This window comes from Oncorhynchus keta, chromosome 6 (assembly GCF_023373465.1).
Source record: "Oncorhynchus keta strain PuntledgeMale-10-30-2019 chromosome 6, Oket_V2, whole genome shotgun sequence".
Lineage (NCBI taxonomy): Eukaryota > Metazoa > Chordata > Actinopteri > Salmoniformes > Salmonidae > Oncorhynchus > Oncorhynchus keta.
In genome coordinates, this window is record NC_068426.1 from 40,197,727 (window position 1) to 40,225,458 (window position 27,732).

Below are 27,732 nucleotides of genomic sequence, written 5' to 3' on the forward strand. Positions count from 1 at the left end.
TAACCAGCGTCACTGTGCTGCTAAACGGTATCGCTTCCTTCACAGTCCCTGTCCATAGTAACCCCTGTCCACAGTAACCCCTGTCCACAGTAACCCCTGTCCACAGTAACCCCTGTCCATAGTAACCCCTGTCCACAGTAACCCCTGTCCACAGTAACCCCTGTCCATAGTAACCCCTGTCCACAGTAACCCCTGTCCATATTAACCCCTGTCCATAGTAACCCCTGTCCACAGTAACCCCTGTCCATAGTAACCCCTGTCCACAGTAACCCCTGTCCACAGTAACCCCTGTCCACAGTAACCCCTGTCCACAGTAACCCCTGTCCATAGTAACCCCTGTCCACAGTAACCCCTGTCCACAGTAACCCCTGTCCACAGTAACCCCTGTCCACAGTAACCCCTGTCCACAGCAACCCCTGTCCACAGCAACCCCTGTCCACAGCAACCCCTGTCCACAGCAACCCCTGTCCATAGCAACCCCTGTCCATAGTAACCCCTGTCCATAGCAACCCCTGTCCATAGCAACCCCTGTCCATAGTAACCCCTGTCCATAGTAACCCCTGTCCATAGTAACCCCTGTCCATAGTAACCCCTGTCCATAGTAACCCCTGTCCATAGTAACCCCTGTCCATAGTAACCCCTGTCCATAGTAACCCCTGTCCATAGTAACCCCTGTCCATAGTAACCCCTGTCCATAGTAACCCCTGTCCATAGCAACCCCTGTCCATAGTAACCCCTGTCCATAGTAACCCCTGTCCATAGTAACCCCTGTCCATAGTAACCCCTGTCCATAGCAACCCCTGTCCATAGTAACCCCTGTCCATAGTAACCCCTGTCCATAGCAACCCCTGTCCATAGCAACCCCTGTCCATAGCAACCCCTGTCCATAGCAACCCCTGTCCATAGCAACCCCTGTCCATAGCAACCCCTGTCCATAGCAACCCCTGTCCATAGCAACCCCTGTCCATAGCAACCCCTGTCCATAGCAACCCCTGTCCATAGCAACCCCTATCCATAGCAACCCCTGTCCATAGCACGGCTCCAACTAGTGACCCTCTGCCCGCAAACACCAACTGCTTGTTATTCTTATTGTGTTGCTTTTTATTGTAGCCTACTTAGTAAATACTTTCTTCTTCCTGAACTGCACTGTTGGTTAAGGGCTTGTAAGTCAGCATTTCATGGTAAAGTCTACACTGTTGGTTAAGGGCTTGTAAGTCAGCATTTCACGGTAAAGTCTACACTGTTGGTTAAGGGCTTGTAAGTCAGCATTTCACGGTAAAGTCTACACTGTTGGTTAAGGGCTTGTAAGTCAGCATTTCACGGTAAAGTCTACACTGTTGGTTAAGGGCTTGTAAGTCAGCATTTCACGGTAAAGTCTACACTGTTGGTTAAGGGCTTGTAAGTCAGCATTTCACGGTAAAGTCTACACTGTTGGTTAAGGGCTTGTAAGTCAGCATTTCATGGTAAAGTCTACACTGTTGGTTAAGGGCTTGTAAGTCAGCATTTCACGGTAAAGTCTACACTGTTGGTTAAGGGCTTCCACAGTAAGTCAGCATTTCACGGTAAAGTCTACACTGTTGGTTAAGGGCTTGTAAGTCAGCATTTCATGGTAAAGTCTACACTGTTGGTTAAGGTCCATATTAACCTTGTAAGTCAGCATTTCACGGTAAAGTCTACACTGTTGGTTAAGGGCTTGTAAGTCAGCATTTCACGGTAAAGTCTACACTGTTGGTTAAGGGCTTGTAAGTCAGCATTTCATGGTAAAGTCTACACTGTTGGTTAAGGCCTTGTAAGTCAGCATTTCATGGTAAAGTCTACACTGTTGGTTAAGGGCTTGTAAGTCAGCATTTCACAGTAAAGTCTACACTGTTGGTTAAGGGCTTGTAAGTCAGCATTTCACGGTAAAGTCTACACTGTTGGTTAAGGGCTTGTAAGTCAGCATTTCATGGTAAAGTCTACACTGTTGGTTAAGGGCTTGTAAGTCAGCATTTCACGGTAAAGTCTACACTGTTGGTTAAGGGCTTGTAAGTCAGCATTTCACGGTAAAGTCTACACTGTTGGTTAAGGGCTTGTAAGTCAGCATTTCATGGTAAAGTCTACACTGTTGGTTAAGGGCTTGTAAGTCAGCATTTCATGGTAAAGTCTACACTGTTGGTTAAGGGCTTGTAAGTCAGCATTTCACGGTAAAGTCTACACTGTTGGTTAAGGGCTTGTAAGTCAGCATTTCATGGTAAAGTCTACACTGTTGGTTAAGGGCTTGTAAGTCAGCATTTCACGGTAAAGTCTACACTGTTGGTTAAGGGCTTGTAAGTCAGCATTTCATGGTAAAGTCTACACTGTTGGTTAAGGGCTTGTAAGTCAGCATTTCATGGTAAAGTCTACACTGTTGGTTAAGGGCTTGTAAGTCAGCATTTCATGGTAAAGTCTACACTGTTGGTTAAGGGCTTGTAAGTCAGCATTTCACAGTAAAGTCTACACTGTTGGTTAAGGGCTTGTAAGTCAGCATTTCATGGTAAAGTCTACACTGTTGGTTAAGGGCTTGTAAGTCAGCATTTCACGGTAAAGTCTACACTTGTTGTATTCGGCAGTGTGTGGCAAATAAAGTTTGATTTGACAACCTACTAAGCACTGAAAAGGATCTGATTCAACGGCGCTGAGTTGTTCCGGTGCGATCTCAATCTGTTACAAACACACCTCTATATAACACCTCCTGAAGATACAGGGAAAGGAGGACTCTGTGTTAAAGTGAAGGGGGGTGTCTGAGTTGTTGTATGTGGGAGAGGAAGAGAGGTTTGAGTGCTGCTTGAAGTACTCTTACAGTGCATCTCTCTCCATCTCTCTGTGTGTACTGCTCTAGTAGAAGACAGAGCTTGTGATAAGCCTGGGTGCCCCGAATGGCACCCTATGCCCTATATAGTGCACTACTTTGACCAGAGCCCCATATAGGAAATAGTCCCAAATGGTACCCTATGCCCTATATAGTGCACTACTTTGACCAGAGCCCCATATAGGAAATAGTCCCAAATGGTACCCTATGCCCTATATAGTGCACTACTTTGACCAGAGCCCCATATAGGAAATAGTCCCAAATGGCACCCTATGCCCTATATAGTGCACTACTTTGACCAGAGCCCCATATAGGTAATAGTCCCAAATGGCACCCTATGCCCTATATAAGTGCACTACTTTGACCAGAGCCCCATATAGGATATAGTCCCAAATGGTACCCTATGCCCTATATAGTGCACTACTTTGACCAGAGCCCCATATAGGAAATAGGGTGCCACACTGTGCTTGAGTGCAATAATGCCACTGAAAGCTATTGTGATTATGTGCATTGTGGAAAGGAGGCAGTGGGTGTCTTAGGAGAGGAAGAGCAGCTAATCAGAAGAAGACCATTGTGCTCTCCCAAATGTTGGGTGGTAAAACCCACAAACTCAGACAAGCAAAAAAGGTGTGATGGGTCCACACTCAACTCAAAAAGGTGTGATGGGTCCACACTCAAAAAGGTGTGATGGGTCCACACTCAAAAAGGTGTGATGGGTCCACACTCAAAAAGGTGTGATGGGTCCACACTCAAAAAGGTGTGATGGGTCTACACTCAAAAAGGTGTGATGGGTCTACACTCAAAAAGGTGTGATGGGTCCACACTCAAAAAGGTGTGATGGGTCTACACTCAAAAAGGTGTGATGGGTCCACACTCAAAAAGGTGTGATGGGTCTACACTCAAAAAGGTGTGATGGGTCTACACTCAAAAAGGTGTGATGGGTCTACACTCAAAAAGGTGTGATGGGTCTACACTCAAAAAGGTGTGATGGGTCCACACTCAAAAAGGTGTGATGGGTCCACACTCAAAAAGGTGTGATGGGTCTACACTCAAAAAGGTGTGATGGGTCTACACTCAAAAAGGTGTGATGGGGTCTACACTCAAAAAGGTGTGATGGGTCTACACTCAAAAAGGTGTGATGGGTCCACACTCAAAAAGAGGAAGCTTACTTCCTTTGTATTATTGTCACAGCGTCAGGGGTCACGTACACAGATGTTCCGGCTTCCCAGCCAGGGTGGGGGTGCAAATCTTTTTCATTCACAACAGCATTTATAGGGAACACAGGTGAGCTACCGGTGTGCAGCAACAAAGAGAGGGAGAGCACAGACAGCACTGTGATTAGAGAAGAGAACCCACTCACAGAACTCAATCCCCCTGACTAGGTCTTGGAAGTAGAAGCGAGCTTGGTCCTCATTTAGCGGCTTGTCCGTGGGCAACTCCTCCATCACAGCCCTGTGCGCGAGCGAGACAGACACACACACACACACACACAAACGGACACAGCGAGAGAGCAGTAAATTGAGCGGTCAACGAGACTGAGCTCACTCCAGCTTATACTGATTACAGTAGCAAGAGGATTGACCCACCCCTTTTTGACCAGCTCGAACACTGTAAAAAGAACAGAGACGCCGTCATTACTACATCACCAACGCTTTAGCTAGTTCGTTATCGTGATTAAAATGATCCAATCTGTGAGTGGGACTTGTGTGTTTCACACCTCATAACGATGTTGAACAGTGCCTGTGTGATGTGAACTGAAGGGATATCTATCGGTGTGTGTGTGTGTGTGTGTGTGTGTGTGTGTGTGTGTGTGTGTGTGTGTGTGTGCGCAGAATCAGGCCAATCTTACCCATGTACAGATGGTCCTCACCAGGGTCGTCAAGAACCTGGCAGGAGAAGAGAGGGACGCAGGTTCAGAGGAGCACACATACTAGACCGACAGCACACTACAATCCTAGTAGTCTGTTGTAAACACAAACCCACTTGCAATCACTGACAGTGCCACGGTGCCAACGAGCAGTCACAATAATATTGTATGACATTTTTGACAAAACAATTGAAGCAGGGAGGTTCCTGTCTCATGAAAATAACACTGAACTCAAAACAGTGACACAATGTGTTGCTCATGTATTATGCATTGGCAAAACACAGCAGCTTGTGTTAAGAGGACAAACACCATCCAGATTGTAGAGCCTCACCTCCACGAGCTTCACTACATTGGGATGGTCCAGCTTTTTTAGGATGGCAATCTCCTGGTAGACCCGTTCTAGCGGTCCTTTTGGCTGAGGGGGGCCTTCGGGGGCTGCTTTGGCTCCGCGGGGGGGTGGTCTCCCTGCAGGTGGACAGGAAGGAGGGGGGAGGGAGGGGAGAAAGTGTAGTGGTTTGATTAGTCTACAGCAGTGGTCATCAACCGGTTCGATCGCGATCAACTGGTCGATCTCCAAGGCATTCCTAGTCGATCACCAAACATTTCTGTAACAAAAAAAACTACGATAAAGCCTTGCGTTCCTATTTTTTTATAAATTCCTTTCACACTGTTGGTGGTAGGTGCACTTGATTCAGCAGCCCTAGTTCTGTTGGTGGTAGGTGCACTTGATTCAGCAGCCCTAGTGCTGTTGGTGGTAGGTGCACTTGATTCAGCAGCCCTAGTGCTGTTGGTGGTAGGTGCACTTGATTCAGCAGCCCTAGTGCTGTTGGTGGTAGGTGCACTTGATTCAGCAGCCCTAGTGCTGTTGGTGGTAGGTGCACTTGATTCAGCAGCCCTAGTTCTGTTGGTGGTAGGTGCACTTGATTCAGCAGCCCTAGTTCTGTTGGTGGTAGGTGCACTTGATTCAGCAGCCCTAGTTCTGTTGGCGGTAGGTGCACTTGATTCAGCAGCCCTAGTGCTGTTGGTGGTAGGTGCACTTGATTCAGCAGCCCTAGTTCTGTTGGTGGTAGGTGCACTTGATTCAGCAGCCCTAGTGCTGTTGGTGGTAGGTGCACTTGATTCAGCAGCCCTAGTGCTGTTGGTGGTAGGTGCACTTGATTCAGCAGCCCTAGCACTGTTGGTGGTAGGTGCACTTGATTCAGCAGCCCTAGTGCTGTTGGTGGTAGGTGCACTTGATTCAGCATCCCTAGTTCTGTTGGTGGTAGGTGCACTTGATTCAGCAGCCCTAGTGCTGTTGGTGGTAGGTGCACTTGATTCAGCATCCCTAGTTCTGTTGGCGGTAGGTGCACTTGATTCAGCAGCCCTAGTTCTGTTGGCGGTAGGTGCACTTGATTCAGCAGCCCTAGTTCTGTTGGTGGTAGGTGCACTTGATTCAGCAGCCCTAGTTCTGTTGGCGGTAGGTGCACTTGATTCAGCAGCCCTAGTGCTGTTGGTGGTAGGTGCACTTGATTCAGCAGCCCTAGTTCTGTTGGTGGTAGGTGCACTTGATTCAGCAGCCCTAGTGCTGTTGGTGGTAGGTGCACTTGATTCAGCAGCCCTAGTTCTGTTGGTGGTAGGTGCACTTGATTCAGCAGCCCTAGTGCTGTTGGTGGTAGGTGCACTTGATTCAGCAGCCCTAGTGCTGTTGGTGGTAGGTGCACTTGATTCAGCATCCCTAGTTCTGTTGGTGGTAGGTGCACTTGATTCAGCAGCCCTAGTGCTGTTGGTGGTAGGTGCACTTGATTCAGCAGCCCTAGTTCTGTTGGCGGTAGGTGCACTTGATTCAGCAGCCCTAGTTCTGTTGGTGGTAGGTGCACTTGATTCAGCAGCCCTAGTTCTGTTGGTGGTAGGTGCACTTGATTCAGCAGCCCTAGTGCTGTTGGTGGTAGGTGCACTTGATTCAGCAGCCCTAGTTCTGTTGGCGGTAGGTGCACTTGATTCAGCAGCCCTAGTTCTGTTGGCGGTAGGTGCACTTGATTCAGCAGCCCTAGTTCTGTTGGTGGTAGGTGCACTTGATTCAGCATCCCTAGTGCTGTTGGTGGTAGGTGCACTTGATTCAGCAGCCCTAGTTCTGTTGGTGGTAGGTGCACTTGATTCAGCAGCCCTAGTGCTGTTGGTGGTAGGTGCACTTGATTCAGCATCCCTAGTTCTGTTGGTGGTAGGTGCACTTGATTCAGCAGCCCTAGTTCTGTTGGCGGTAGGTGCACTTGATTCAGCAGCCCTAGTGCTGTTGGTGGTAGGTGCACTTGATTCAGCAGCCCTAGTACTGTTGGTGGTAGGTGCACTTGATTCAGCAGCCCTAGTGCTGTTGGTGGTAGGTGCACTTGATTCAGCAGCCCTAGTTCTGTTAGTGGTAGGTGCACTTGATTCAGTAGCCCTAGCACTGTTGGTGGTAGGTGCACTTGATTCAGCAGCCCTAGTGCTGTTGGTGGTAGGTGCACTTGATTCAGCATCCCTAGTTCTGTTGGTGGTAGGTGCACTTGATTCAGCAGCCCTAGTGCTGTTGGTGGTAGGTGCACTTGATTCAGCAGCCCTAGTTCTGTTGGTGGTAGGTGCACTTGATTCAGCAGCCCTAGTTCTGTTGGTGGTAGGTGCAATTGATTCAGCAGCCCTAGTGCTGTTGGTGGTAGGTGCACTTGATTCAGCAGCCCTAGTGCTGTTGGCGGTAGGTGCACTTGATTCAGCAGCCCTAGTTCTGTTGGCGGTAGGTGCACTTGATTCAGCAGCCCTAGTTCTGTTGTCGATAGGTGCACTTGATTCAGCAGCCCTAGCACTGTTGGTGGTAGGTGCAATTGATTCAGCAGCCCTAGTGCTGTTGGCGGTAGGCGCACTTGATTCAGCAGCCCTAGTGCTGTTGGTGGTAGGTGCACTTGATTAAGCAGCCCTAGTGCTGTTGGTGGTAGGTGCACTTGATTCAGCAGCCCTAGTTCTGTTGGTGGTAGGTGCACTTGATTCAGCAGCCCTAGTTCTGTTGGCGGTAGGTGCACTTGATTCAGCAGCCCTAGTTCTGTTGGTGGTAGGTGCAATTGATTCAGCAGCCCTAGTGCTGTTGGTGGTAGGTGCACTTGATTCAGCAGCCCTAGTTCTGTTGGTGGTAGGTGCACTTGATTCAGCATCCCTAGTTCTGTTGGTGGTAGGTGCACTTGATTCAGCAGCCCTAGTTCTGTTGGCCGTAGGTGCACTTGATTCAGCAGCCCTAGTTCTGTTGGTGGTAGGTGCAATTGATTCAGCATCCCTAGTTCTGTTGGTGGTAGGTGCACTTGATTCAGCAGCCCTAGTTCTGTTGGTGGTAGGTGCACTTGATTAAGCAGCCCTAGTGCTGTTGGTGGTAGGTGCACTTGATTCAGCAGCCCTAGTTCTGTTGGTGGTAGGTGCACTTGATTCAGCAGCCCTAGCACTGTTGGTGGTAGGTGCACTTGATTCAGCAGCCCTAGTGCCGGGAAGGCAAAGTGTTGGTGGTAGGTGCACTTGATTCAGCATCCCTAGTTCTGTTGGCGGTAGGTGCACTTGATTCAGCATCCCTAGTGCTGTTGGTGGTAGAGTGCACTTGATTCAGCAGCCCTAGCACTGTTGGTGGTAGGTGCACTGATTCAGCAGCCCTAGTGCTGTTGGTGGTAGGTGCACTTTGATTCAGCATCCTAGTTCTGTTGGCGGTAGGTGCACTTGATTCAGCAGCCCTAGTTCTGTTGGTGGTAGGTGCACTTGATTCAGCAGCCCTAGTTCTGTTGGCGGTAGGTGCACTTGATTCAGCAGCCCTAGTTCTGTTGGTGGTAGGTGCACTTGATTCAGCAGCCCTAGTGCTGATGGTGGTAGGTGCACTTGATTCAGCATCCCTAGTTCTGTTGGTGGTAGGTGCACTTGATTCAGTAGCCCTAGTGCTGATGGTGGTAGGTGCACTTGATTCAGCATCCCTAGTTCTGTTGGTGGTAGGTGCACTTGATTCAGTAGCCCTAGTGCCGGGAAGGCAAAGTCTTCCCATTTTGAACCATTTCATGTGTCTGAACGTAGAACTCTGCCTACCTGGCAGGCCCAGAGAGCAAATCAAGTGTACCTATAGGCCTACAGCTGGCCAATCAGAAAGTTCAGATCACTGTGTTTGCACAGTTTCCTCGAGCCATAGACTGTGAAAAGAAACCTCGAACGGACAGCAAAGTTGATACCGAGAGATTTCAAAACCATGACTAGAGAGAGTCAACGAATACAGCAAAGCACTGATGAGTAAGTTCATGTTTAAGTCATTATTCAGCACGGTCAATACTTTGTTCAAAACCTTTATAAGCCATAAAATGTGCATCCCTACTTCTACTCACACTACAACCAGCACTGCAGCTGTAATGAATGAGGACAACCATCCCTACTTCTACTCACACTACAACCAGCACTGCAGCTGTATGAATGAGGACAACCATCCCTACTTCTACTCACACTACAACCAGCACTGCAGCTGTAATGAATGAGGACAACCAGCACTGCAGCTGTATGAATGAGGACAACCATCCCTACTTCTACTCACACTACAACCAGCACTGCAGCTGTATGAATGAGGACAACCATCCCTACTTCTACTCACCTACAACCAGCACTGCAGCTGACCATGAATGAGGACAACCATCCCTACTAAAACTCACATACAACCAGATATTGCACTGCAGCTGTGCTGAATGTAATACAACAAATTATCATGGTCATGTAGCTACATTAAAAATATATATATAATTTCAAAATGGTCTGAGAAAAACATTGGCAGGGTAACTCAAGCACAGCCAACACGCAGTGATGTAGCCTACTACAAACCACATTGCTACAAAACGGTTTTCAATAGGTACATGTTTTGTTATCTGAGCGGTAGATCTTGGCATCTGGACTCAGCAAAGGTTGGTGACCACTGGTCTACAGCAGCAAAGTCTTACTGTAGTGTCCTAGAATACCCGGGGCGGCAGCGTAGCCAAGTGGTTAGTGTTGGACTAGTAACCGGAAGGTTGCAAGTTCAAATCCCCGAGATGACAAGGTACAAATCTGTCGTTCTGCCCCTGAACAGGCAGTTAACCCACTGTTCCTAGGCCATCATTGAAAATAAGAATTTGTTCTTAACTGACTTGCCTAGTTAAATAAAGGTTAAATAAATAAATAAATAAATAAATAAATAAATAAATAGTCTATGTGTTCTGCTGGATTGACCATATGCCTCAGGCTCAGTACTTACGTGGGAAACCTGCCTGCCTCATCAGCCTCTTCTTGGACAGTACTTTCATCGCCTGGAGGGAGAGAGGGAGGAGGAGGGAGAGAGGGAGGAGAGGGAAAGAGGTCTGACATCAAAGTATGGAGAGATGTACAGTAAAGGGGATTGTCGTTACATGCTACAAACCCGTGCACATCGCAGGAGGTTGGTGGCACCTTAACTGGGGAGGACGGGCTCGTGGTAATGGCTGGAGCAAAAAATAGAACTGCTTGGCCATAATGACCATCGATATGTTTGGAGGAAAAATGGGGAGGCTTACAAGCCGAAGAACACCATCTCAACCGTGAAGCACGGGGGTGGCAGCATCATGTTGTGGGGGTGCTTTGCTGCAGGAGCACTTCACAAAATAGATGGCATCATGAGGCAGGAAAATTAGGTGGATATATTAAAGCAACATCTCAAGACATCAGTCTGGAAGTTAATGCTTGGTCGCAAATGGGTCTTCCAAATGGACTTAAGGACAACAAAGTCAAGGTATTGGGAGTGGCCATCACAAAACTCTGACCTCAATCCTATAGAACATTTGTGGGCAGAACTGAAAACTTGTGTGCGAGCCAGGAGGCCTACAAACCTGACTCAGTTACAGAAGCTCTGTCAGGAGGAATGGGCCAAAATTCACCCAACTTATTGTGGGAAGTGTGTGGAAGGCTTCCCGAAACATTCGACCCAAGTTAAACAATTTAAAGGCAATGCTACCAAATACTAATTGAGTGTATGTAAACTTCTGACCCACTGGGCATGTGATGAAAGAAATAAAAGCTGAAATAAATCATTATCTCAAAATATTATTCTGACATTTCACATTCTTAAAATAAAGTGGTGATCCTAACTGACCTAAAGACAGGGAATTTTTACTAGGATTAAATGACAGGAATTGTGAAAAACTGAGTTTAAATGTATTTGGCTAAGGTGTATGTAAAGTTCCATATGTAAACTGTACATGCTAAAACCGCCACTGTGTGTGTGTGTGTGTGTGTGTGTGTGTGTGTGTGTGTGTGTGTGTGTGTGTGTGTAAGATGGCCAGCAGGACTCACGTAATAAGTGTTGTTGTCTTCATTGTAGGCCAGCTTGACAACACCATAAGAGCCCTTGTCAGAGAACAGGAGAGCACAGGCAGTGTGACGTTCAGTAGCTGTCAATCATCCACACAAATAAAAACCTACAGTACACACTCAAAAGAACACACGCACACAAACACCCACCCACCCACGCACACACACAGTATTTATCCCAAGCTGACCCACCGGAAATGTGTGGGCCGAGTACTCTCAATGAGAACCAGCTGCTTCAAATCAAGTACAGTAAAAATGTAAATCTCCCCGCCCCCCTTCCACCACACACACACATGTACACAGACACTTTAGACAGCAGTCAGAACTCTCTCCAACTTCACCCATCCTGAGGCTCCCATTGTCTACTGCTTCACACAGAACAGACCCAATCTGCCCGAGGAGAGAGGAGACTCGGGCTATTTATACCAGCCTCTCATCCTCCTCTAACTCTCCCTGGGACACAGATTTTAGGCAATTTGAAATGAGGACAAGGCTGGCAGGGAGAAGTGAGAATGACGGCAACCGTGTCCTTAATGATCCCCTCCGACTTTTTTAACACGCACAGTAAGGAATGGTGGAGGAATGGTGAAGGAATGGTGGAGGAACGGGAGGAACGGTGGAGGAATGGTGGAGGAATGGTGGAAGAATGGTGGAGGAATGGTGGAGGAATGGTGAAGGAATGGTGAAGGAATGGTGGAGGAATGGTGGAGGAATGGTGAAGGAAGGAATGGTGGAGGAATGGTGGAGTAATGGTGGAGGGTGAATGGTGAAGGAATGGTGGAGGAGAATGGTGGAGGAGAACGGTGAAGGAATGGTGGAGGAATGGTGAAGGAATGGTGAAGGAGAATGGTGGAGGAGAATGGTGGAGGAATGGTGGAGGAATGGTGAAGGAATGGGAGGAATGGTGGAGGAATGGTGGAGGAATGGTGGAGGAATGGAGGAATGGTGGAGGAATGGTGGAGGAATGGTGGAGGAATGGTGGAGGAATGGTGGAGGAATGGTGGAGGAATGGTGAAGGAATGGTGGAGGAATGGTGGAGGAATGGTGGAGGAATGGTGAAGAATGGTGGAGGAATGGTGGAGGAATGGTGGAGGAATGGTGGAGGAATGGTGGAGGAATGGTGGAGGAATGGTGGAGGAATGGTGAAGGAATGGTGGAGTAATAATATAATAATAATAATATGCCATTTAGAGTATCCATGGTCATGGACATTCTACGTAATGGTGAAGGCTACATGGTGGAGGAATGGTGAAGGAATGGTGGAGTAATGGTGGAGGAATGAAGGTGAAGAATGGTGGAGGAATGGTGAAGGAATGGTGAAGGAACAGGAGAATGGTGGAGAATGGTGAAGGAATGGGAGGAATGGTGGAGGAGAATGGTGGAGGAATGGTGAAGGAGGGAGAATGGTGGAGGAATGGTGGAGGTGGAGGAATGGTGAAGGAACGGAGGAACGGTGGAGGAATGGTGGAGGAATGGAGGAGGAATGGTGGAGGAATGGTGAAATGGAATGGTGAAGGAATGGTGGAGGAATGGAATGGTGAAGGAATGGTGAAGGAATGGTGTGAATGGTGAAGGAATGGTGGAGGAATGGTGGAGGAACGGTGAAGGAACGGTGAAGGAGGAATGGTGGAGGAATGGTGGAGGAATGGTGGAGGAATGGTGGAGGAATGGTGGAGGAATGGTGGAGGAATGGTGGAGTAATGGTGGAGGAATGGTGGAGGAATGGTGAAGGAATGGTGGAGGAATGGTGGAGGAATGGTGAAGGAATGGTGGAGGAATGGTGGAGGAATGGTGAAGGAATGGTGGAGGAATGGTGGAGGAATGGTGGTGGAGGGTGAAGGAATGATGGAGGAATGGTGGAGGAATGGTGAAGGAATGGTGAAGGAATGGTGGAAATGGGGAGGAATGGTGGTGGTGGAGGAATGGTGGAGGAATGGTGAAGGAATGGTGGAGGAATGGTGGAGGAACGGTGGAGGAATGGTGGAGGAATGGTGGAGGAATGGTGGAGGAATGGTGGAGGAATGGTGGAGGAGAATGGTGGAGGAATGGTGGAGGAGAATGGTGGAGAATGGTGGAGGAGAATGGTGGAGGAGAATGGTGGAGGAATGGTGAAGGAACGGTGGAGGAATGGTGAAGTGCTTTGAGGAGCGACAACAGTACCTTTCCGATTTCATCTTTCAACTTGTACTGGTTGAGCTGCACGCAGTCCTTTGAGAGAGAGAGAGAGAGAGAGAGAGAGAGAAACTGACATCTTTGCATGACTAATGCATTTTCTTGGTCTGCCAGAACCACACGAGGTGTAGCATTAGAACCAACAATCCATGTAAAAGCAATATGTTTACTAACAAAACCTTCCTTTTGTTTCAACTTGGAAAACAAACTACCAGACGTCAGCATGACTAAACATAAAAAATATATATAAGCATGTACCATTCACGAGTAATGGATTCTGCTAGTTCTTATCCCGTAACGTCTAGGGGTAACAGCCTAGCAGGGTAACAGCCTAGCAAGCAGAGAGATCATGCCTGCATTCCAAACATGTGGAAGACACACCTTCTCCCCTCCGCCCTCAAATTAAGTGGACACTTCTGTCGACGTATCATGACGTACGATGAGTTATACCTGCAGGGCAAGGGAGGAATTCATTCATTTTAAATGGACCGCCCTTGCCCAGGAAATTCCTCACTCGTTGAATTTCATATCTTGGATAGAAGACAACACTTCCACAGGCATCGAAAACTAGCCATCCGACGATATCAGGTAAATGGGAAATGACAAAGTACAAGTCGGGGAAAGTTGTATGGGCGAGATAAGGTTTCCAAAAGCGAACCAAACTAAAAAACTATTACTTTTACGAGACGTGTTTGTGCCATGGTGTGCATTAGTAGTACAATTTCTAACTTATTTACATTTGATTTTACTTAAGACTGGTATGTTGACTTCTCCATATGGATGTTGGTTTTAAGTGTTGAATGACTTTTCTTAGCAGATGTCCAATCAAGGCAGATAGAATTCTGGGGCGTTTCAGGCCCCCGGAGTGAATAGAAATGTGCACTCCAACACTCGATCACAAACCAGGGCTGAGGGGTTTCCGTTGCCAACTTTTCTTGCTTGGCTAATTGTTTGGACCGATGGCGGCGGGGATTCCCCCAAGGACCATAAGGCGAGGGTAAGTGGAGGAGGGTGTGCCTTTAAATGTGTGGAATGCAGCCCATGTCTGCATCCCAAATAGCAGGTCCCATAGGGCTCGGGTCAAAAGTAGTGCACTGTGCAGGGAATAGGGTGCCATTTGGGACACAGGCCATCTCTACAGGGAGTCTACTGGTCCAAGCTTCTGAGATCTACTGGGGAGTGAGCTGGCATCTACTAACACCATGGACCTTACCTTCACATAGGCTCAACCTTTATACCAGTATGCTGCTTCATTTACCACTGGAGACAAACACACAAGTTCAGCTGATGTGTGTTCATAGAGTTTGACTAACACAAAATTGTGTTTTTATTCCAAAGACCAGGGGGGCTAAAGGGCAGAAGGGCTGTGGCGGCGTTGCCTACCTGCAGGTCAGTGACGGAGACGCGGTGAGACTCCACGGTGGGTCTACGGGGGAGCCGCGGGGAGGATTGGGGCGAGGTGATGGGCGAGTAGGGCAGCGAGGGGTAGATGTAGCGCCCGTTGGGGGACGAGGCCGTCTGGGAGCGCTCCTGCAGGGACAGCTTCCGGTCTGACAGGTTTAGTCTTCCCCTGTGACCCTGGGGCTCAGGGGACAGGGCCTCGGTGTGGCCCACAGAGTGGGACAGCAGGTCGCAGGAGTGGGTTCTGAAGGGCGTCTCAGAGCACTCCATGTCCTCCACCTCATCACCTCCCTTGGGCTCGTACTCGGTCACCACGATAAGGGACTCCATGTAGTCTGGAACGGGGTGAGGGTTCATCTGCGGGGCAGGGCAGCTGCACAGTAGGTCAGGCAGGGGCTGTGTGTGAGTGTGTGTGGGCAGGGAGACATGACCGCAGGGCGACGGGGGCTCAGCAGAGGGCCGGGAGGAAACGCATGGAAACATGACAACGACTGGCCCCAGAGCTTGTATGTCGCTGCTCCTCAGGAGAGCAGAGCACTAAAAGCAAAAAACACAAAATAAAAATCATATTTCACTTTTCAACACAGAGGACTTGATGAACAATGAAAAAGCCTAAATGTCAGACATTGTCGTTATCATTTACAACACAGGTCTGTAGACAGACACAGAGCCTTGGTCCTGACCTTGCTAAAGGGCAAAAGAGCAAAACTGTACCTTGCTCTGGACAAGGGCGACTGTTAAACGTAAAATGAGCCAGACACACTTGGAATTCCAACCTGCAACATTATCTTAGCTCTTTCAACTGAAAACGAGTCGAGGTGCCAACAAACAAATCCTAACAAGATGACGCAAACACAAAGCAACTTCATAAACATTCTTCAGAACCAAATCAACCTACAGCTGTTTGAACTTAGGCCAGGCAACGTACTAGCATACTGCTTCTCCATGTGCTAACAACCTCAAAACAGGGCAAGAATCAGTCACAACTTCTCAGAATGGTTGGACTCCCAGTCTCTATAGGGGGTTAGGTTAACTATTCCAGCCAAACAAGGTTGTTTACCTCTATCTCAAGTACACCCCCCTGGTCACAACCCAATCTGGGTCCATGATCTGTTCTGATGTTGACTCTGCCCGTCAAGGGGGGTAAAGACGGAGCGGTTTCTCTCGGCAGGATCATTCCTGACATGGTGTTGAGGGGATTGGAGCTCAGTGTGTGCGAACTGAGTGGGCCCCATAGACTGTGAAGTCAAAGCCGACAGGTTTTGTTGTCTAGGCTTATGTAGAGGCTCTCTGTAGCCTTTCTCCCTGACGGTACCTGCTGTACTTCACCAATGACCCCTGCCTCATTACATCTCCTACTCAACACCAGGGTTGGGGTCAATTCCATTTCAATTCCGGGTCAATTCAGAAAGTAAACCAAACCTCAATTCCAATTAAAAAACATTGAAAATGTGGTTTTCAGTGTACTTCAATGAATTGAAATGGACCCCGACTTCTCCAGCCTCTTTTCTCAGTGGGGAAACACTTTGTTGTTGCTTCAACTGCTTATTTCACTGTGAGTAACTTTACAAGGCGATTACTGTTTGTGTGACCCAGCAACAAAATGTTTAATCACAGGCTGGAGCCACCAACTGAAAGAGTTAGTGGCCCCAGTGTTACCAGGGGAAAACAGGCTGGAGCCACCAACTGAAAGAGTTAGTGGCCCCAGTGTTAACAGGGGAAAACAGGCTGGAGCCACCAACTGAAAGAGTTAGTGGCCCCAGTGTTACCAGGGGAAAACAGGCTGGAGCCACCAACTGAAAGAGTTAGTGGCCCCAGTGTTACCAGGGGAAAACAGGCTGGAGCCACCAACTGAAAGAGTTAGTGGCCCCAGTGTTACCAGGGGAAAACAGGCTGGAGCCACCAACTGAAAGAGCTAGTGGCCCCAGTGTTACCAGGGGAAAACAGGCTGGAGCAGTGATTCTTGTGTGTTTCTCTTTTGAAGAAGAGAGACATATCCAGCACATGACGTGGAACCCTTGGGAATCTTCCTCCATCATTCGTTACCAAGTAACAACACAATAACAATATCAAACAGGGGCCAGTTTCAACAGAGAATAAACAACGAACTGCCACTTCTTTATTTTCAGAGCAGAGCACTGTTCCCTCCCATGTTGACTAAACTAAACTGTGCAACCTATGTGAATATCACAAGGAATATTCTAGCAACATCCCAGACAACTACCATAAGTTAATTTAAAGAACCTATACCAGGTGTTCTGTTAACATTATAGGAATGTCCTGTGCAACCTAACATCATATGAATGGCTTCACGACAAGGGTTTGCTCATTTTGGGGAATATTCCACAGGAGTCGCTAGTGCACGGTGAGACAAGGATATCCCGGCCGGCCAAACCCTCCCTAAGCCGGACGCTAGGCATATTGAACACCGCCCCATGGGTGTCCCGGTCGCGGCCGGCTGCGACAGAACCTGGGCTCTAACCCAGAGTCTCTGGTGGCACAGCTAGCACTGTGATGCAGTGCCTTAGACCACTGCGATGCAGTGCCTTAGACCACTGCGATGCAGTGCCTTAGACCACTGCGCCACTCGGGAGGTAAACATAAACCTTTTACGTTATCATAAGTAGACATAATTGAAAATGATTAAATCCTTCCTATAGAAATACAAAAAACAATTTAGTCACAAACTTTAATTAAATGAGTTGACTCTTCACATGGGACCGTTTCACTGAACAAAAGAAAGGGAATATTGATCCCCAATGATCCATCGCATCTCCCAAAAACAGTTTCAACATACATCTGTAAAATGATAACCAAAGCTTCAGGTTCTATACTGTAAAATGATAGTCCAGAAACTAAAGCTTTGATTGTCTTCCTCTCAGGCTTCCATGTCTTCTCCCTGGACCTCCTCAATGTCCACCTCTTGAACATCAGACTCTGAGGCCTCATCTTCACTGTCACTTTCCAACCTTGTTGAGGATGGCTCATTGTCAGGCTCAAATTTGCCCGGATGGTCACCAATATTTCAACCCTTATATTGGTCATCCTGTTGCGTGCTTTGGTGTGTGTGTTCCCAAACAAGGACCAGTTGTGCTCTGAGGCGGCTGATGTTGGTGGGATTTGGAGGATGATGGAGGCAACAGGGGAAAGAGCCTCAGATACACAAAGTCCTTCCACCAGGTGGCTGATGAGATATGTTGGCACGACTGCCATGTTGCATCTCCATCTCAAAGCCCTTTCTTGGAACTGTACTTCGCCAGACTGCCAATAACCTTGTCCTCATCCAGGCCAAGGTGGAGAGACATGGTAGTGATGACACCATAGGCCTTGTTGATCTCTACACCAGACAGGATGCTCTTGCCAGCGTACTTGGGGTCCAACATGTAAGCTGTGGCGTGTACTGGCCACAGAAGTCAGGGCAGTACGGATTTCTTCTCTTACATCTGCAAGCAGAGTCTGAACATCAGACAGGATGGCATGGTCTCCAACAATCTGCAATGGCTACTGCTATAGGTTTCAGGAGTTTCAGGCTGCTTACCACTCTCTCCCACAAAGTACATCATCCAGGAGGATCCTCTTGATGGGGCTGTCCATATCGGCAGACTGTGATATGGCCATTTCTTGGAGAGACTCCTTCCCCTCCAGGAGACTGTCAAACATGATGACACCACCCCAACGAGTGTTGCTGGGCAGCTTCAATGTGGTGCTCTTATTCTTCTCACTTTGCTTGGTGAGGTAGATTGCTGCTATAACTTGATGACCCTTCACATACCTAACCATTTCCTTGCCTCTCTTGTAGAGTGTATCATTGTCTTCAGTGCCATGATGTCCTTGAGGAGCAGATTCAATGCATGAGCAGCACAGCCAATGGGTGTGATGTGAGGGTAGGACTCCTCCACTTTAGACCAAGCAGCCTTCATGTTCTCAGCATTGTCTGTCACCAGTGCAAATACCTTCTGTGGTCCAAGGTCATTGATGACTGCCTTCAGCTCATCTGCAATGTAGAGACCGGTGTGTCTGTTGTCCCTTGTGTCTGTGCTCTTGTAGAATACTGATTGAGGGGTGGAGATGATGTAGTTAATTCTTGACCTGCACTTGAACTCTGCATCCAGCAAATTAGTAGATAAAGCATGTCTGGTTGGAGGTGTGTATGCTGGGCAAAGAACATTCAGAAATCTCTTCCAATACACATTGCCTGTGAGCATCAGAAGTGAACCAGTTGCATACACAGCTAGACCAAGACATTCATCAGCATTTCTCTGACTACGTTCCTCTATTGAGTCAAAAAAACTTCTGATTCCAGGAGGACCATGAGCTGTTGCTATCGATATGGTGTCTGATTCACCATTTTCACCTTGAATAGAAGTATAGGGACTTTTGTCAAAGGTTGCTTGTTCTGAGCGCTGTGGGAACTTTATGCACTGGGCCAGATGATTCTGCATCTTCGTTGCGTTCTTCACATATGATTTGGCACAGTATTTGCAAATGTACACAGATTTTCCTTCTACATTAGCTGCAGTGAAATGTATCTTATTTTCCTGTAAAGATTAGAAGAAAAAGTGTTTCAAAAAATACAATTCTGTGTTAAGCAGTTAGATTAAACAACTCCTTTGTAAGATAAATGTTTTTAAATTAAACATGTATGGAAATAGGTGAATTAACACTCAGTTAGTAGGCTCAAGCAAGCTAAAACCCACATGGTAGCAAAAACTAACTAGCAGAGACTGTTAACAAGTTAGAAATGATTTAAACACACTTGTATGTCATATAAAATATATTCACCCCACCCAGTTTGGTCATCAAAACTTACCCGAATCCATGTCTTCCTTGGCCCAAGACAGTCTAGTAGTTTGGGCTCAATAGCATCTCATTAGTGTGCAAGATCTTGAGAATCAGCTGCACATGTGATGGAAGAATACACTGTGAATGCAGAGGGTTGCAATTCCATTTGAATTGGGGATAGTTTAACCAAAATATGCCACAATACCTATAATTGCCTTATGTGTATCCCACAAAAACATGTTCACTGTTATAAGCTAACTTTTGATGATTTTAAGAAACATTCCCGGGTTTTAACTTCCCACGGAAAATTTCCGACCCTTTGCAACCCTAATCACAACATATTTAGTGTTTTGGGAACCTCTCTCTTTTAATGTACCCACACTGTTCCACAATAGCTTGAGATACATTTGGTGAGAAGTGAGCCAAGATGTAGGCCAAGCTAGCCTGCCTAACCCACTGTGTTTGAACCTATAATAGAGCAGAGTGAAGTCAACTACCCATGACCTACTTTGATCTCAGATGGGTCTTGACCTGTTTCTCGCCATCTATTTCCACTTGCTTGAGATGCTAATGTACACAGTCAGTGATTGAGAAATTCACACACACAAGTAGCAAGATTACTTATTTACACAGTCACTTTTTTGACAAGGCAGCTATAATGGAGTCCATGGCAGGCAAAGACAGACAACTTACTACCTTGCTCCAAGAGATCTGAGGCTAAAGCCATTAATTACACTTCTGTGATCCCTCATTACAGTGGATCGCTGAAGAAGCAGCTTCTTTCCAGCCCTGGAAACAGACAGATGCTGCTCTCAGGGCAACAACACAATGCCATCTGGAGCAGAGGAGTATTCTAACCCTGTCACTGATCTGTAGATAGTCCCGAGACCAGATAAGCCTGTGAATGGCAAAACGAGTTTCCTCTCTCAAGCGGACTACAGCTGCTGTACTGTGCTATTTATGCAGAGGTCTCAATGGGACTGATGGTGCCGATTATTAGGCCCATTTTGGTATACATTTGACCAAACAGAGATGCTGCAAGCGTGCACGTGGGAAGTTTGGTGTCATGACGATATGGCCATAGCTGTCATGACTTATCGATATGGTCAGTGCTCAATTGAATAGGAAGTCATTTGCATCAATGTCAATCTGCAAACCCACAATTATTATATTCGGTAATCAGATGTTTCAATCCCGATGATGTTCCCGATGGCCTGTACATACACAAAACATATAGGACCCCAGTCGCCTGACGGGCGGGGGGGGGGGGGCGTCATTTAGCACATCAAAGCAGTAGACTAAGCAAACTAAGGTTAATTCCATGACATTTCTTAGATAAAGTAAATCGAGCTTGCAGACTAAAATGTTCATGACCGGGCGATGAATAACGCAAAACCATGCACACCCGGATCATCAAACGCCCCCTGGAAGGTTCACATTACGGTTTACATTAAACTAGCAAGCTACAGCATAAAATATGTATCGCTAGCTAGATTGCTATCCTAAACGAAGATTAGTGGAAGCAACGCTCACGTTTTGTAAAAAAAAAAACAACAACCAATCTCTCGACCACAAACGTGACGCACGGTAGAAATAACCTTTACCATCTAATCGTTGCTCTGAAACGTACCTTTTCTGGGTGCAATTATGAACTAAGGGCGTTCCGTATGCTATAGCCACCTGACTCTGGATGAAATAGTGTTGATGTTGCTGGTAAAATATCTCGCGACGTGAAGAAAGTGAACGAAGCATCGTGATAGGTGGCGAGCATCCTGTGAAGAGCCAATCCAGCTGGGCAGACACCGTGTGGCCAGTGGGTGAAAGCTGTAGGTCGTGGACCATATGACAAGTCGTTTTTAATTTATCCCTCCCTGAATATTCACAAAAAGGAAAATTAGATATTCGCCCCCATTTATCGGAGCATAGTTAAAACACTAGCCTTGCATGGCATTGGCCTTTCTTGGCATAGAAGCATAATGTAGCCTTGATTCATTCTGGCGCCACCATGTGGTACAATAACGATATCATTGAATAACCCAGAAAACCAGGTAAAATAATGGGCGAAATGCTAACTGTATAGTTAGGGGTTCACCAAAAAGCATGACAAAGCCGCTTCCCCTCTCAGAATGTCCTACAGCACCATTGAGAGCATTTTAACTGTCTGCATCCCCGCTTGGTATGGCAACTGCTTGGCATCCAACCACAAGTGTAGTACATCCAAGAGCTCTAGACCAGGCAGTGTCAGAGGAAGGACCTAAAAATGGTCAGAGTCCAGCCCCCCCCAAATCATAGACTGTTCACTCTGGTACGCACAGCAAGCCTGGAACCGACAGGACCCTAAACAGCTTCTACCACCCCATGACTGCTAATTAGTAACCGGACTATCTGAATTGACCAGTCACAGCTGCTACTGTTTATTAGCAATCCTGTTGCCTAGTTACTTCATCCCTACCTATATGTAGATATCTACCTTAATTACCTTGTACCCCTGCACAGCAACTCAGTACTGGTACCCCATGTATAGTCAAGTTACTCCTTGTGTATTTAGTCCTCGTGCCATTATTTTTCTATTCATTCAATTTCTCAGCATTATTGGAAAGGGCCAGTAAAATATGCATTTCACTGTTTACAAAGCACACGATAAGAATTAGACTGAGACCAAAGGCAATTCAAATTGACAGGAGAACAATTTATTTAAGAAAAAAAAGAAAAAGTACAATGTCAAAAAGCAGGTCTTGAAAAATAAATTAAAAGGCTGGCAAAATAATTAGAGGAAGTGGAGTAGCAAAATTCTCTAAAGATAAAAAAGAAACTGTACAATGCAATCGTTTTAAACTAACCAACGCAGATACTACCGCCTTTTCGGGAAAATGGTTCCTCTTCCCATCCCTCCACCACGACCCCGTCCTCTTGCAGCCACTGCAGAAAATAATACAATTAGTCAAAGATGCACAGAAGTTAGCAGCTAGTTGAATTAAAAAAAAAAAAACATTTTTATCCTTAGTTGAGCGCAAATTATCATATTTCCTCATTCGCCATAGGTGCATGTAGAAGCAGCAGCACTCACCCTGAGCTTTGAGAATGGCCGCCTTCCCCCTTCCTGCTCCAGAGCCCTGGTTCTTGTTTTTCATGCTCTTTAACATAGGGGCGTTTTTTAACATGTCCGGTAGGATCAGGAAGCGAATCTTGCTGCCCCGAATATAGACCTGCTCCAATTGGGCTACACGGCCATCCCGATGAGTCACAGTGATATTGGACATCTGAAAGGAAGCGATATACACTTACAACACAACTCCTAAGAAAAAAGGGACAAACACAACCCTCCTATACAGACGAGCTCACAAATATCCCCTAAAACAAGATCATTTGTCTGAACGCTAAAGGCAATCAGAAGACCTACCTGGCAGTTCATGTTGTCCTCGGCCTCAATGAGCTTGCCCCTGTACACTTCACCAGTGTTGGTCTCACAGGTCACAATGTGGCCCTCTGCTTCATGCAGAACTTTGATGGGCACGCCAATGGACATATTTGCAAGGGTCCTGTAGAAACAGAGAAGGTATAGATAGACTCGTTGTCTGCAGAAATCAATTGGCACCCATCACAATACAAAAGGTATAAGCATTTGGTTTGAGTAAAAAGGATCAGATTAGCCTACCATACACATATAATACAGTTGAAGACGGAAGTTTACATACACCTTAGCCAAAACATTTAAACTCAGTTTCACAATTCCTGACATTTAATCACGGTAAAAATTCCCTGTCTTTAGGTCAGTTAGGATCACCACTTTATTTTAAGAATGTGAAATGTCAGAACAATTGTAAAGATAATTATTTATTTAAACTTTTATTTCTTTCATTACATTCCCAGTGGGTCAGAAGTTTACATGCACTCAATTAGTATTTGGTAGCATTGCCTTTAAAATTGTTTAACTTGGGTCAAACGTTTTGGGTAGCCTTCCACAATAAGTTGGGCGAATTTTGGCCCATTCCTCCTGACAGAGCTGGTGTAACTGAGGCAGGTTTGTCGGCCTCCTTGCTCACAGACGCTTTTTCAGTTCTGCCCACAAATGTTCTATTTTGTGAAGTGCACCAGACCCTCCTACAGCAAACCACCCCCGTGATTCACGTTTGGGATGGTGTTCTTCAGCATGCAAGCCTCCCCCTTTTTCCTCCAAACATAACAATGGTCATTATGGCCAAACAGTTCTATTTTTGTTTCATCAGACCAGAGGACATTTCTCCAAAAAGTACAATCTTTGACCCCATGTGCATTTGCAAACCATAGTTTCTTTTTTATGGTGGTTTGAGCAGTGGGCGTGTTCCATGCTGAGCAGGATATGTCGATATAAGATTCGTTTTACTTTGGATATAGATACTTTTGTACCCGTTTCCTCCAGCATCTTCACAAGGTCCTTTGCTGTTGTTCTGGGATTGATTTGCACTTCTCGCACCAAAGTACATTCATCTCTAGGAGACAGAACGAGTCTCCTTCCTGAGCGGTATGACAGCTGCGTGGTTCCATGGTGTTTATACTTGCGTACTATTGTTTTTTTTTTCTGAGAAGCATCTAAAGCCATTATATCATTTTCTGGAATTTTCCAAGCTGTTTAAAGGCACAGTCAACTTAGTGTATGTCAACTTCTGACCCACTGGAATTGTGATACAGTGAATTATAAGTGAAATAGTCGGTCTGTAAAAAATTGTTGGAAAAATTACTTGTCTCATGCACAAAGTAGATGTCCTAACCGACTTGCCACTAACTATAGTTTGTTAACAAGACATTTGTGGAGTGGGTGAATAACTAGTTTTAATGACTCCAACCTAAGTGTGTAAACTTCCGACTTCAACTGTATATAAAGTGCTTGATCTGCTCTGCCTTACCCCTGGTTGTGCTGAGCCAGAGTCCTTCAGTTTGCCCTGCCTCACCTACTGCTCTGCCTTACCCCTGGTTGTGCTGAGCCAGAGTCCTTCAGTTTGCCCTGCCTCACCTACTGCTCTGCCTTACCCCTGGTTGTGCTGAGCCAGAGTCCTTCAGTTTGCCCTGCCTCACCTACTCTGCAATGCCCCACCTTAAATCTGGAAAACAGACCCCTGCGATGTGTGGTCTTCAGTTCATGCACTCACCTTGCAGACGCAGTCCAAGATCTGTGTCCACTGTTGGCAATGGCATGCCTTGCCTGATTCAGACTTGGACTATTGTTAAAATGAGATGCACTGAACTTGTAATTGGCCAACCACAGGATGTACTCCCTCTTGAGTGGTTCCTTCCTGGTTTCCTGCTACCTGTGGCAGTTCTTTGCAATTGTATTGGCACCTGGCCTGGCTTACAATTACTGCGGCTATGGTATTCAATTCCCCATAGGCCTAGTTATTTAGTCCTACATGTTGGAGCTCAAAGCCTACAATTTTCACTGTACCCTGAAATCACACCTGCACATGTGACTATTACAACACTGAATCTGAGCATGGCCTTATGTTTTGGCCTACATTGTAACACACCTTTTCAATTCTACTGAAAATAGAAGGGATTTTCAGTAACAATGTTGATAGTTAACTTCAGAACCAGGTAAATAAAAATAGGACTTTAAAAACAGTCAAACGTAGTTACTTGTAGGCTCCCGAGTGGCGCAGCTGTCTAAGGCACTGCGTCTCAGTGCTAGAAGAATCACTACAGTCCCTGGTTCGATCCCGGGCTGTATCACAACCGGCCGTGATCGGGAGTCCCATAGGGCGGTGCACAATTAGCCAAGCCTGGTCCGAGTTAGTGGAGTATTTAGCCGGGGTAGGCGGTCATTGTCAAATAAGAATGTGTTCTTTTTAACTGGACTTGCCTAGTTAAAAAAAATTACTAATATGTGGGTCCAGCATGCTGGCAAAGGTGGGTGTGTCAGCCTCGCAGATAGTAAAAGTAATCTAGCAACTAACACAACAGGTAACTAACTACCTACATTAACTACTGCAAACATTCAACATTGGTATGTTGTTTACCTTTCAACGGGAACGAAGTTGTTCTTTCTTGAGTTCCGTATTCTGTATTTCAAGTTTACCCAACGTGCGATGAATGAATGAACGAGCAGCGAGAATACTTTGTGCGTTTTCCGACTACCCAGAATGCAACTTGAGAAAGGAAGAAGAAAAAAAAGTGCTTCCGGTTAAAACATGAAGTGATGCCTCATGGGACTTGTTGTCTTTCTCGACATACCCCACATCTTTCAATACAGATGGCCCTACTGTAAAACAAAACCATTTTTTTTTACGTGTTTAGATTAACTTGAAAGTACTACTTAAGCAGTTTTTTGGGGTATCTGAACTTTACTTAACTGTTATATTTTGATTACTTTTACTTCCCTACATTCTTAAATAATTTTTCCTGACACCTGAAAGTACATCTTACATTTTGAATGCTTTGCAGGACAGGAAAATAGTCTCACACACTTATCAAGAGAACATCCCTAATCATCCCTGCTGCCTCTGATCTGGCGGACTCACTAAGCACATGCTTTGTTTGTAAATAATATCTTAGTGTTGGAGTGTGCACCTTGCTACCAGTAAATTAAAAAACTAGAAAAACAGGCTGTCTGGTTTGCTTAATATAAGACATTTTAAATTATTTATACTTTTACTTTTGATACTTAACTCGACTTCCACTGTTGCTCGTTTCCCTTGTTTCTCAGTCTAATTGACAATGACAGCTACAACATTTGTTTCGTGCTTCCTTCAAAGCGCCTCAGTGCATGTTTGGTCAGTTTCACAGCTGGTGTGATAAATATTGCCCCATGACCCTGGCTGCCACTGTAACGGATGTGAAACGGCTGGCTTAGTTAGTGGTGGTGCGCGCTAAATAGCATTTCAATCGGTTACGTCACTTGCTCTGAGACCTTGAAGTAGTAATTCCCCTTGCTCTGCAAGGGCCGCGGCTTTTGTGGAGCGATGGGTAACGATGCTTCGAGGGTGACTGTTGTCGTTGTGCGCAGAAGGTCCCTGGTTCGCGCCGGGGTATGGGCGAGGGGACGGTTTAAAAGTATACTGTTACACCACTGGATGAAGTAATGCAGGCAACTGTCATTTCTTCTAACCCTCTCAATGCTCCTGCCTGTTCCCAGTATTGGTGTACTACAGGATTGTACACCACTGATGAATCTAGTGGTGGAAAAAGTACCCAATTGTTATAAGACACTCAGTAAAATGCTACTTGAGTAAAAATCAAAAAGTATTTGCTTTTAAATATAAATATACATATACATTGTGATACATAAGTATCACAAGTAAATGTAACTGCTCAAATATACTTAAAGACATGCTCCGTTAATTTGGCAACTAAGAAAGTATTTGGGCTGGATGTGTCAATGTGTAGTTCACACATGCATAATCTATGAGCAGAATTACAATTTTACCTCAATTAACCATGAAATCCCTAGTTTGAAAGCAACTGTTTTCTTGAAGCTGTGCTGTGCAATTTTACTACATTTCCCAACACATGGGCCAGCCCCCTAGCAATTCGAGTTCTAGCCAATGAGCTTCAGCCCTTCGCATTTGAGTGACAGCTAGAAAGAGGCCTGCCCAGCGTTATCCAATGAGGTTGTCGGGTGGGCCCAATGACTCGTTGGACAGAACAGAGCTAGAGAGCAATGATGTGGTGCATATATATATCTGCACATATGTGATGTAGTTAGACGTTTCCGTAGACCACTTTTGGCTTGTGAGTGCTACTTTCAGAACTAGTTTCAGTTCTCTATGTCTGACAAGTAGTATGGCGCTGCGGCTCTGAGTATTGTTTCTTCATCCTACTGTATGTAATGTTTAATCAGTGAATTGTTTTGATGTTTTTTTTTTCACTGCTCAGAGAAATTAGTCATTGAAGTTTAGATTCATGTCCCATCCTACATCCTGATATAACCAGGTTCTGGCCACTAGATGGTGCTGTTCTAGGTGATTTCTTTTTTTAAAGAGACATTGGTTTCTAGTTTCTAGTTTCTAGTTTATTTATATAACCCACTGCTCCCCAGGTGGCCGTCATTGTAAATAAAACAAGTTCTTAACTGACTTCCCTAGTTAAATAACAGTTAAATAAAAATGTTTCAAAAGTGACAGCTTTACTGACCTTCGGAAAGTTTTCAGACACCTTGACTTTTTCCACATTTTCTTACATTATAGCCTTTTTCTAAAATAGATTAAATAAAACAATTTCCTCATCAATCTACACACAATACCCCATAATGACAAAGCAAAAACAGGTTTTTAGAATTTTTTGCAAATGTATTAAAAACAAAAAACTGAAATACCTTATTTACATAACTATTCAGACCCTTTGCTATGAGACTTGAAATTGAGCTCCGGTGCAGCCTGTTTCC

General features: G+C 45.9%; 2 protein-coding genes across 3 annotated transcripts in view; both read right to left on the minus strand.

Moving 5' to 3' along the window:
- LOC118385363 (calcium/calmodulin-dependent protein kinase kinase 2) overlaps positions 1-21,628 on the minus strand; it is a 28,601-nt gene extending 6,973 nt beyond the window's left edge. The window contains exons 1-10 of one of the 2 annotated variants that reach the window (XM_052521509.1): positions 21,010-21,335; positions 19,408-19,517; positions 14,580-15,134; positions 13,185-13,232; positions 11,007-11,060; positions 9,937-9,988; positions 5,026-5,159; positions 4,677-4,713; positions 4,414-4,435; positions 4,188-4,279 (exon numbers count right to left, since the gene is read on the minus strand). In XM_052521509.1, the coding sequence (XP_052377469.1) occupies positions 4,188-4,279; positions 4,414-4,435; positions 4,677-4,713; positions 5,026-5,159; positions 9,937-9,988; positions 11,007-11,060; positions 13,185-13,232; positions 14,580-15,080 (940 nt within the window). In that variant the 5' untranslated portion in view covers positions 15,081-15,134; positions 19,408-19,517; positions 21,010-21,335. Of the gene's footprint in view, positions 1-4,187; positions 4,280-4,413; positions 4,436-4,676; positions 4,714-5,025; positions 5,160-9,936; positions 9,989-11,006; positions 11,061-13,184; positions 13,233-14,579; positions 15,135-19,407; positions 19,518-21,009 lie in introns of both variants that reach the window. The other variant, XM_052521510.1, reaches the window with a different exon arrangement.
- A 419-nt stretch (positions 21,629-22,047) lies between these two features.
- LOC118385677 (small nuclear ribonucleoprotein Sm D3-like) lies at positions 22,048-26,154 on the minus strand. The gene is made up of 5 exons (XM_035772892.2): positions 26,019-26,154; positions 25,370-25,498; positions 22,780-22,918; positions 22,447-22,639; positions 22,048-22,298 (listed from the first exon to the last, which is right to left on the minus strand). The coding sequence occupies exons 3-5, from the start codon at positions 22,903-22,905 to the stop codon at positions 22,231-22,233; spliced, it is 387 nt and encodes a 128-aa protein (XP_035628785.1). The 5' UTR covers positions 22,906-22,918; positions 25,370-25,498; positions 26,019-26,154; the 3' UTR covers positions 22,048-22,230.
- Positions 26,155-27,732: the final 1,578 nt, after the last annotated feature.

What these genes read in the sequence shown, in the direction of transcription:
- LOC118385677 (XM_035772892.2), bottom strand. Translation starts at nt 22,905, where the DNA reads ATGTCCATTGGCGTGCCCATCAAAGTTCTGCATGAAGCAGAGGGCCAC. An exon ending in AGGACAACATGAACTGCCAG is followed by an intron (nt 22,640 to 22,779) that starts GTAGGTCTTCTG and finishes GCTTCCTTTCAG; the next exon opens with ATGTCCAATATCACTGTGAC. An exon ending in GGCCATTCTCAAAGCTCAGG is followed by an intron (nt 22,299 to 22,446) that starts GTGAGTGCTGCT and finishes TATTTTCTGCAG; the next exon opens with TGGCTGCAAGAGGACGGGGT.